Genomic DNA, 11748 nt, shown 5'->3' on the forward strand with positions numbered 1-11748 from the left:
TTATCCTACCATTTGCATTTTTATTTCCTAAGATGTTATCACTTGGTTAGGAGAACTGGTTCTGATATGGACTGCAAGCACTAAAGTCCCTTGATACATTTCCAAGATAACTTGTATTATAACATGGTTTCATATTGTTTAAATGTTGGTAATTAAATCACACAAGCTCAAATATGGAGTCTCTTATGCAGTGGCTTTTGCTATGGTTTACCATGTTGAGACCGTTTTGTTGAACAAAAGATCCATTCCCAACAATCACTGCTCACCTGCCTGCACTGCTCCCACAGACAGTTCCTGTCCTGGGAGCTCTCAGGTTAGTGCCATGGCTCTCCTCAGAGTGGATGGGAACAGGCAGTCCTGCTCCAAGGGCTCCTGACCTGTGGGCTACAGCATACAGAACCACTCACTGGGAAAGTAGTATGCAGTATAACTTTATACTCTACAGAAGGCTACCACATTAAAATTAAAGCTGGCCTACTTAACCACTATGGAACTGGAAATGTTTTTACATGCAGAAAACTTGCATGATTTTAAAGATTTTTTTTTTTTCTATCCCAATCTGCTGACACTGTATCTTAAACACCTCCCTGTGGGAAGGCGGGAAACTTTTTACAGATGTGAAGGAACTGTCTTTTAACACGTGAGGTACAGCTAGCATCGCTTTTACTAAGATAAGTCTGCCATAGGCGTAATTATTAAAAGTAATGTGTGAAATGTATTGCCGCCTTATGTCTGACTGTTACTACTGAGTTCCTCCAAAGGTGTGATAATTTATCTAGGTGTTGAAAGAAACAAGTAATTAACCTGTGAACAGAAAACGTATCCCTTCGAGGGATAGTTTAATTAACTAGTCGAACTTCTCATAAGAAAGAAATATACAAAATGTCTTTCCCTTTTGTATTGTACACCTTGAAAGTACTTTCCTTTTGATAACAATGTTGTGCCCTTTATTCTTTAATTTGTCTGCTTAACCGCCTTGAGTGCCCCTCTTCATTCTTGAATAATTCAAAATCCTTTAACCAATTAATGTTTATTTAATACATTCTTCAAATTAATTATTTTAATAGTGGAGGTAGACTTGTATCTAGAAATATACTTACCAAAAATATAAATGCAATAATTTCAAAGATTTTACTGAGTTACAGTTCATATAAGGAAATCAGTCAATTGAAATTCATTAGGCCCTAATCTATGGATTTCACATCACTGGGCAGGGATGCAGCCATTGGTGAACCTTGGAGGGCATAGGCCCACCCACTGGGGAGCCAGGCACAGCCAATCAGATGGAGTGTTTCCCCATAAAAGGGATTTATTACAGACACAAATACTCCTGTGGTCTGTGATTGTGAGGCCGTTTGTACGTATTGCCAAATTCTCTAAAATGATGTTGGAGGGGGCTTATGGTAGAGAAATTAACATTAAATTCTCTAGCAACAGCTCTTGTTGACATTCCTTCAGTCAGCATGCCAATTGCACGCTCCCCTAACTTAAGATCTGTGGCATTGTGTTGTGTGGCAAAACTGCACATCTTAAAGTGGTAATTTATTGTCCACCAGCACAAGGTGCACCTATGTTACGACCATGCTGTTTCAACAGCTTCTTGATATGCCACACCTATCAAGGTTGATGGATTATCTTGGCAAAGGACAAATGCTCACTAACAGGGATGTAAACAAATTTGTGCACAACATTTGAGAGAAATATGCGCATATGGAACATTTCTGGGATTTATTTTTTCAGCTCATGAAACATTGGACCAACACTACATGTTGCGTTTAAATTTTGTTCAGTGAATATATATTTGGAGAATGTATGTCCATGTTCTCTGTTACTGTGTTTTTCTTTTTAGGTGAAAAAAGGTATTTAATAGAAAATGCCTTGACTGTGGATCCAAACTGTTCATGAAAGTCTAAAGCCATCATAAGATAAAGTCTCAAAATATTGGAACTTTAAAGACTCACTGACTAAAAAATGTATAAAAAAGAGGTCTCAAATGATGCTGTCTCTTTAAATACTCCTGCTGTAATTCCTGGAGCATGCATTTGGCTATGAAAAAGACATAAAGCTTGTGGGTCTTCAACACAAAAAAAATCACATGGCAAAACTTCCCCAGACCTTGAATTATAGACCAGCATCATCTTGGATGTTACACCTGCAAAGAGCCGGAGGCTCAGAGGGCTCAATATGGATTTGTCTAGGTAGAGGAGCAACACCATGTTTCTCAGCCTAGATTCACAGACTCTTCACTGAGTTATATGCCTCTAAACATTTCTTCATCCATTTGTATTTTATTTCATACATAGAGCTGTAAGCAGAGAATGCTTTCACTAGTCCTGTGGATGGTATGGGTCTCCTCGGTCTGCTTTCTACAATGCAGGTAAGATACATCATTGTCTTGCCTTTTGGCTTAGTAAGTACTTGTTGTTTTATTATAGCCTGTGGTTGTTTGAGTAAAACTAAAAGGAGACTAAGAAAAATGTTTCAATGCGCATTTGTGTAAACTGAAGAAATAGAGATCTACTTTTGAAGTGAGAAGTTGTTCCATGGGGAATGTACAATGTTTTCCCAATTATATGAAAATCACAGAAATAAAACCATTTTTTTCACCTTGAAAGGTTCATATGTTCTACAAGATATATTTTTTAAATGTGCCTAAAAATAATACATGTATAATAGATATTAAATGGATTTTGATGAGCTAATCATGTTGATCATCATACATTGCATTTTGTAAAATAATTACCAATAACTGTAGGATATTTATTTGGACTGTATACTAAAAGGTGTAGTTATTCCTCCAAATTTTGCAGACTTTTACCCTGTATTAAATATTTATTCATAAACAACTCTACATTTAGCTTAACAAATTTATACGATTCTGCTGTTAGTCTAATGCATTGGGACTAGACCGTAGAAGTCCTACACTTAAAGTAGGATCATCTATGAAAGAAAACCGCTGATAGAGGGAGCAAGGTGATTTGGAATGTTGGGAAAGACACAGTGGAGAGATGATTTTGTCCAGGGATTAGATATAGTCTACATAAAGGAGAAAGCTACATGACCTGTGTGTTTACTAAAATCAATATAAATGATCACACCAACTCAAATACCATCTCTTAATTGTAATACATTAATATTCCAATTTTATTACAAAAAATAGTCACTACTTTACTGCTTGTGGCTGATTACAAAGAAATAGTAATTACAAAAAGCATATATCGTCCCTACCATTCTTATTCCCGCCTTATATTTTCAAAGAAATATGTTTTTGCATCATATCACTTGTTGAGCAGAGTATGTAACTCTTCACCTTTTATGAATCAAATTCTTTCTATCACATCCATTTATTATGACTGTCTGAAACTGTAGTTGCCCATCAGTTCCAGATAATACTACTCCTGACATTCCTCCCCTCTGGCAGGCCTGGGTCCTGTAAGGAGATGAAGCTAACTAGCAGGGTAGGGAAGGCCCCTTCCCCATCTGACTTTCTGGATAAACTCATGGGAAGGACATCTGGGTATGATGCCCGCATTAGACCCAACTTCAAAGGTATAATGCAGTACATTGTAGATTATAAAACAATACATATACAGTTATACACATTATTATACAGTACAGTAAAGCCTAAACTGGTGGCTGTAGTACAGTAGCTTTAAATAATATATTTAAGATACAATTGGATATAAATCTGAAAGATTTCCACTTTCATATTATAATTATTATTTATTTTGAAACTTAAAGCCAGAATTACTCAGAGCATTTGTTTTTGGTTAGAAAAGTGTCATTTTGCATGTATGTTAACCCACAGACCTTGGGCTCTAATAAATCCGCGTCGCAGAAGTTCAGCCTTACAGTGTGATTGAAATGTAAAGTCAATATTCCCGCTTTAGCGGAGACTGCATTCACAGTATATGCTGCATGTCAGCTCAATCGTAAATGACCTTAAAATGTTATCTCGGGATCAGAATGAATAGTGCCCCTAGTTCAGTCTGTTTCTCCACAGCCAGCGAAGCCAGCAGATTCCCTCTGACATAGTTCCTCTTTATTTCTCAAGGGTCAAATCTCATCATATATATTTTATACTTGCTGCACATCACTGAAATGTGCCAGTGAATGCAATGCAAAGTAACTCCATGCTGATTGTCTATAAATACACAAATTGAATTAAAGTAGAATCAATAAATTATACCCTCTTAAGAAATGAGATTATGAAATATTTATGATGTCAGTAGTTGTGAGATGCAATGTACTAATGGGAGCATATTGGAAACGACAACCATTTTATCCTGTCTATTTGTGATTACTCAATCTAATACAAGACAGCTTGCCACATTATAAACTGTGTAAACACATCCACCGCTGTGCAGTCAATCATCTCTAAAATGAAAGGCCACCACCTTCTCCCTACATCCCTACTCAAAACCTGCTCATCAAGCCTGCTTATGTTTCTCATCACCCTGATCAACAAGTCCCTGCTGACCGGAGAGGCACAGTACCACCAATCTTCAAAACAGCTGCAGTCACCCCGTTACTGAAGAAACCCAACCTTGACCAGCACATCCTATCCAACTACAGGCCCATCTCCAACCTCCCCTTCCTATCAAAAGTACTGGAGAACGTGGTTGCAAACCAACTTCAATCTCATCTGTCATCTAATCAGTTGTAAAAGTTTTTCCAATCTGACTTCTGGCCCTTGCACAGCACCGGAACAGCTCTCATTAAAGTTACCAATGACCTGCTGATGGCTGCCGATTCTGGATCTCCTAGCATCCTCCTCCTCTTAGATCTCAGTGCTGCTTTTGACTCTGTACACCACATCATCCTCCTGTGGCATCTCAGAGAACACACTGCTGTCTCTGGAACAGCTCTGAACTGGTTCTGCTCTGACCTCTTCCAATAGGTTATACCATCACTCTCCCAGACAGATGCATAGAAATTCATCCACGCCGCCTTCTCTCAGAATGACTACGGCAATGCGCTGTTTGGGGGCTTCCTAGCCAAATCACTACAGAGGATCCAACTAATCCAGAACAGTGCTGCCAGGGTCTTGACCAGGACCAAGAAGTCAGACCATATCACCCCGATCCTGGTCCAACTCCACTGACTACCGGTCAACTACAGGATTGACTTCAAAATGGTCATGCTTGTATTTAAAGCCCAGCGACCTCATCTCAATCAGCGAGCCACCTTGCACTCTCTGCTCCAGCCACTCCCTACTGCTTCAAGTCCTCAAGACACGTCTCCGAACTATGGGGGACCGACCCTTCTGGTTCCTTGCCCCTCGCCTATTGAATGCTCTCCCTGGCCATCTGAGAGTTGCACCATCACTCTGAACTTTTAAAACGGGCCTTAAAACCCACTTCTACAGACTGAATTTTTGATAGTCCTAGTCCCAATCTAAAATGTATTTAGCACCAATCACACTATTGCTGTTTTATCTGCCTTGATTCTAAATGCATGTTGTTTTTATTGTATATATACAGTATCAAAAATAAATCTAATCAAAAGCTTTATACAAATGTATTATTATTATACTGAACAAAAATATAAACGCAACAATTTCAACAATTTTATAGTTACAATTCATAAAAGGAATTCAGTCAATTGAAATTAATTAATTAATTAGCCCCTAATCGATGGATTTCACATGACTGGGCAGGGGCACAACCATAGGTGGGCCAGGGAGGGCATAGGCCCATTCACTTGGGAGCCAGGCCCACCCACTGGGGAGCCAGGTCCAGCCAATCAGAATTAGTTTTCCCCCCACAAAAGGGCTTTATTAACGACAGAAATACTCCTCAGTTTCATCAGCTGTCCGAGTGGCTGGTCTCAGACGATCCTGCAGGTGAACAAGCTGGATGTAGAGGTCCTGGGCTGGCGTGGTTACACGTGGTCTGCGGTTGTGAGGCCAGTTGAACGTACTGCCAAATTCTCTAAAATGACATTGGAGGCAGCTTATGGTAGAGAAATTAACATTCAATTCTCTGGCAACAACTCTGGTGGACATTCCAACAGTCAGCATGCCAATTGCACGATTCCTTAACTTGAGATCTGTGGCATTGGGTTGTGTGACAAAACTGACATTTTTTAATATTTTTTATTTAACCAGGTAAGCAAGTTGAGAACAAGTTCTCATTTAAAACTGCGACCTGGCCAAGATAAAGCAAAGCAGTGTGACACTAAAAACAACACACATGAAATAAACAAGCGTACCATCAATAACACAATAGAGAAAAAAAGAAAGTCTATATACAGTGTGTGCAAATGGCGTGAGGAGGTAAGGCAATAAATAGGCCATAGTAGCGAAGTAATAACAATTTAGCAAATTAACACTGGAGTGATAGATGATAGATGGTGATGTGCAAGTAGAAATACTGGTGTGCAAAAGAGCAGAAAAGTAAATAAAAACAATATGGGGATGAGGTAGGTAGATTGGGTGGGCTATTTACAGATGTGCTATTTACAGATGTGCTATGTACAGCTGCAGCGATCGGTCATCTGCTCAGATAGCTGATGTTTAAAGTTAGTGAGGGAAATATAAGTCTCCAGCTACAGCGAGTTTTGCAATTCGTTCCAGTCATTGGCAGCAGAGAACTGGAAGGAAAGGCTGCCAAATGAGGTGTTGCTTTACCTAGCATAGACTTATAGATGACCTGGAGCCAGTGTGTCTGGCGACGAATATGTAGCGAGGGCCAGCCGACTAGAGCATACAGGTTGCAGTGGTGGGTGGTATAAGGGGCTTTGGTGACAAAACGGATGGCACTGTGATAGATGGAGGGCACTGCATCCAGTTTTCTGAGAAATCGAGGATCGGTAGGATAGTCAGTTTTACGAGGGCGGCGTCAGTGAAGGAGGCTTTGTTGCGAAATAGGAAGCCAATTCTAGATTTAATTTAGGATTGGAGATGTTTAATATGAGTCTGGAAGGAGAGTTTACAGTCTAGCCAGACACCTAGTTATTTGTAGTTGTCCACATATTCTAAGTCAGAACCGTCCAGAGTAGTGACCGCGGCAGCTTTCCAATCTTTAGGGATCTCGGACGATACGAACGAGAGGTTGAACAGATTGGTAATGGGGGTTGCAACAATGGCGGAGGATAATTTTAGAAAGATAGGGTCCAGATTGTCTAGCCCAGCTGATTTGTACGGGTCCAGGTTTTGCAGCTCTTTCAGAACATCTGCTATCTGGATTTGGGTGAAGGAGAAGCTGGGGAGGCTTGGACGAGTTGCTGTGGGGGGTGCAGCGCTGTTGGCTGGGGTTGTGGTAGCCAGGAGGAAAGCATGGCCAGACGTAGGGAAATGCTTATTGAAATTATCGATTATCATGGATTTATTGGTGTTGACATTGTTACCTGGCCTCAGTGCAGTGGGCAGCTGGGAGGAGGTGCTCTTATTCTCCATGGACTTTTTGGAGTTAGAGCTACAGGATGCAAATTTCTGTTTGAAAAAGCTAGCCTTTGCTTTCCTCACAGACTGCGTGTATTGGTTCCTGACTTCCCTGAAAAGTTGCATATCGCGGGGACTATTCGATGCTAGTGCAGTCCGCCACAGGTGGCCTTTTATTATCCCCAGGTTCTTGATATGCCACACCTGTCATGTGGATGGGTTATCTTGGCAAATGAGAAATGCTCACTAACAGGGATGTAAACAAACGTGCACAAAATTAAGCTTTTTGTGCTTATGGAAAATGTCTGGGATATTTTATTTCAGCTCATGAAACATGGGGCCAACACTTTACATGTTGCGTTTATATTTTTGTTCAGTATATACAGTAAAATAGTTCTTATTCCATTGTGGGCTGGAATACAATATTATCCCGTCATTAAATAGACCTGACAATGTTTTCAGATCCGTTTTTATTTGCCACAGATGCTCTGCCACAGATATTTTCCTTGAAATATGAATGAATGATGAATGAACATGTACTGTATGAGTAATGCATTTTACAGTACAGGTTAAGCAATGAAAAAATGGTCAGTTTCAGAAAATAGTATAGTGAAACACATGAAATTATAATCCAGTATAGATGAGTAGCTGTGTCTCATGGACTATTTTTCAGGTCCTCCTGTGAATGTCACCATCAACCTGTTCATCAACAGCTTTGGGTCCATCACAGAAACCACTATGGTGAGGGCTTTTTATTCTCATCCACCTTTCCTCCAAACAGCGGCTGTTCGCTCACTTTAATAGACTGTCTCTTTTCTACTATAACTACCATAGGACTATCGGCTTAATGTGTTTCTACGGCAACAATGGAATGACCCACGACTGGCCTATAAGGAGTACCCTGATGACTCTCTGGACCTGGATCCTTCCATGTTGGACTCCATCTGGAAACCTGACCTTTTCTTTGCCAATGAAAAAGGGGCAAACTTTCACGAAGTCACCACAGACAACAAACTGCTGCGGATATTCCAAAATGGGAATGTCCTCTACAGTATCAGGTGACCGGTGTCTCTAAAACAGTAGTGTCTCCTCATAATGATATATAAGAGTACAATTGTGTTATTTATAACATGTGACCAGTAACAATAATTATCAACGCTCAATTTGAGGCCACAAGTAATATTAGTGTACAAAGCTCCCCATACCTGTCTTCTATTCACCCTCTCACTATGTGCTTCTGGTTCTGTGAGTCAGGTTAACTCTGATCCTGTCCTGCCCTATGGATCTGATTAACTTCCCTATGGACATTCAGACATGCTCTATGCAGCTGGAAAGCTGTGAGTTTTCTATTACCTCTTTTTTATCCATTCTTTGCACTCGGCTAGTTTCACTTCCTGGTGCCTCTTTTTCCCCATTTTCTACACTTGACTAGACAGCTTTTGATGTTGACAACTTTATAAATAAACTTGCCTCCCTCTGTAGCAGGCTAGATCATGAATAAAAGAAACCCGTGTTCTCCCTTCTCCTCTGTGCTCTAGTTGGCTACACCATGAATGACCTGTGTTTCCAGTGGCTGGACATTGGCCCTGTGCAGGTGGCTGATGACCTGATGCTTCCTCAGTTTGTGTTGAAGGAGGAGAAAGACTTGGGCTACTGCACCAAACACTACAACACAGGTAGATTCTGGGTTCTCAATGGAATGTTATTGCCACAGTTTGCTTAATGACAATGTCTTCATCTCTAACCATCTGGCATCTGCTGGCAGGTAAATTCGCCTGCATCGAGGTAAAGTTCCACCTGGAGAGACAGATGGGTTACTACCTGATCCAGATGTACATCCCCAGCCTGCTAACCGTCATCCTCTCCTGGGTCTCCTTCTGGATCAACATGGATGCGGCCCCAGCTAGAGTGGGCCTTGGTATCACCACAGTGCTCACCATGACAACACAAAGCTCTGGGTCCAGGGCATCCTTGCCTAAGGTAAGAGAGGAAATGTTTGATTTTTTATTTTGCTCAGGTGTTCTAGCTGGACAAGCTACATACAGTACATTCAATCAAATTTGATTTCAAAAGATGATTTAATTCAGAAAATGCCAGTTACCAGTTTTATACTTAATACCTAACCATCACAGGTTATTTCAGTTGTTTACCTGTATGTTGAAGTTCTAACACGTATTCATCTGTTTGTAGGTGTCTTATGTGAAGGCCATTGATATCTGGATGGCTGTGTGTCTTCTTTTTGTGTTTGCTGCACTGCTGGAGTATGCAGCAGTAAACTTTGTCTCACGACAGCACAAAGAGTTCTTCAGACTGAGGAAAAAGATCAAAGAACAACAGAGGCAGAGAACTGTGAGTACGAGACCCTGTGCAGCCCACTCCCTCAGGCTGCTGTCACCTGCTATTCCCTCATTGCCCTGTTATGCAGCAGCAACACAGTTCAGCTGGCTGTTGTATCATGCTGGGAGATCCACAGATCTGTTCTAAATTCAAGTCATTTTCTTCCTTCTTCTAGCCATTATTGCTCTACTCAACAGCTTGGCTTTCCGTTTCACTTTGGACCTCAACATAAACAAGTAACCCAAAAGAGTGGTCTAAAAAAGAATTATCTGGAATTATTGAACTGACTTGTGGTAGTAGTTTGTCTGTAGCTCCACAGTTAGCCTTCCATTATATTATGAAAATTCCCAATAGTTTTCCCTGACACCTCCATCTAGATCAGTTCCAGGGACCAGGTAGTCTTCTGTTTTACCTAAGTCTCATCTTATTCTGAAACCTTTACACATTCAGTTGGTATTTCTCAGACTCTGTTAACATACTTGAATGTCATCAGTAATGTGTCACTGTATGTTGTTTAGATTGAATCACAGTATTCCCGTATGCCTGCTAAACCTCCATGTTGCTCTGGCTCTATCAGCAGGGAAGTGGAACTGGTGAGAGCAGCAAAGTGAAAGGTAACAACGTACCAGGCAACAACACCTGCCAGGGGACCTTGTCTGGCCCTCAGCAGTGCAGTGTCTGTGCCAGGGTAAAAACTCCTACTTTTCTCACCTTGACTGGAGTCTAGTTTAATGGGGATAGTCCACTGTTTGTTCACTTAGAAAAACAAAATGGTAGATCTCACAGTGATACGGTTGTCATCGCTATCTGTTTAATCTCTCTCATGTGAAATGTATTCATCACAAAATCCAAGTCCTTTTTTACTTTGCCACACTTGAATAATTATAATACTGTATGTGGCAAGAAATGTGGAGAAAATGTTTCAGGTTGAGGGTGACAGACATATTTGACCCTTTTCCTTTTGTTCTTTCCTAGGAGCAAGAACTGGCAGAGCAGAGTCAGGCCTATTTTCTCCATAGTTATGGAGCAGTAGAAGATGCGCCACCAGAGATGGACTCCCCAATCTTTCAGGCCTTACCTCCTGGGTTTCCACTGTATGACATCCGCAGGCGGTTTGTAGATCGGGCAAAAAGGATTGACACTATATCCAGGGCTGTGTTCCCTCTGAGTTTCCTTTGCTTCAATGTTTTCTATTGGCTCACGTACAAAGTGCTACGGAATGAAGCCATCCGAGCTACTCTGTGACAAACCAACATCTGTGGACTGAGTTATAGCACTAGAATCTAGTCTTCCACAGAACACTTTGAGACAGTGTTAGCGATCCATCAGCTGTGCCAATGGATAAATAACTGACTGCATGTCCAGTTCCATTCATTTTTTAATGAAAGTAAGTAAACTTGATGTCTCTTCGAAGTGTCATCCTTAATTTTTTTTTTACAATTCCAATGGAACGCACGAATGGCATATAAGCCTTCTTGCACTATGGATACTTTCAATGTCACCCCCATGGAGGGCACAAGTCCAGATATTGAAGCAGGACTGCATGGAAAAAAATAATATTTTTTTTGTATTTCAGAATTGTATTTATTTTGTACTCTTGTGGATTGCCACATTACCGTATTGGCAAATCATAAACCCCTACAAATATATTGATTTCAACATATGGTACACTATGTAATTGTACATTATTGGTACAGAAGTGAATGCTGGACATATTGAATTGTCTAGTTAGGCAATGTCCTTGATTATCATACTGTGTCAAGTATTGACTTTGTCATCCTCAATTAAACAAATCAAAAAGCCAAATTAATGATTAGTGTGAAAATGAATGACTGCTGTTGTCACTGTCTCAGTGATGCTCCTAAACTTGTGCCCATTCTGAAAGAAAACATACATAAGAGGTGGAACGGAAGTTCAGGATACAGCGTACACCTTTAGGAGTATTAAATCCACAGCTAATCCATTACAAACACTGAATAATACATAGGGATTATTATCTAGTTTGTTTTAACAACTAGAACCTACAT

General features: G+C 40.5%; 1 protein-coding gene across 1 annotated transcript; it reads left to right on the top strand.

Annotated features, from left to right (window-relative positions):
* The first annotated feature begins 2339 nt into the window (after positions 1 to 2339).
* Positions 2340 to 11514, top strand: LOC118391806 (glycine receptor subunit alpha-4). The gene is made up of 9 exons (XM_052510968.1): positions 2340 to 2377; positions 3422 to 3549; positions 8058 to 8125; positions 8219 to 8442; positions 8639 to 8721; positions 8923 to 9060; positions 9150 to 9364; positions 9575 to 9733; positions 10697 to 11514. The coding sequence occupies exons 1-9, from the start codon at positions 2340 to 2342 to the stop codon at positions 10964 to 10966; spliced, it is 1323 nt and encodes a 440-aa protein (XP_052366928.1). The 3' UTR covers positions 10967 to 11514.
* The last annotated feature ends 234 nt before the right edge of the window (positions 11515 to 11748 follow it).

This window comes from Oncorhynchus keta, unplaced genomic scaffold (genome assembly GCF_023373465.1).
Source record: "Oncorhynchus keta strain PuntledgeMale-10-30-2019 unplaced genomic scaffold, Oket_V2 Un_contig_6244_pilon_pilon, whole genome shotgun sequence".
In the NCBI taxonomy this organism is placed as follows: Eukaryota; Metazoa; Chordata; class Actinopteri; order Salmoniformes; family Salmonidae; genus Oncorhynchus; species Oncorhynchus keta.

Coding starts and splice junctions, on each gene's coding strand:
- LOC118391806 (XM_052510968.1), top strand. CDS start 2,340: ATGGTATGGGTCTCCTCGGTCTGCTTTCTACAATGCAG. Junction 3,550..8,057: donor CATTAGACCCAACTTCAAAG/GTATAATGCAGT, acceptor ACTATTTTTCAG/GTCCTCCTGTGAATGTCACC. Junction 8,722..8,922: donor CTCTATGCAGCTGGAAAGCT/GTGAGTTTTCTA, acceptor TCTGTGCTCTAG/TTGGCTACACCATGAATGAC.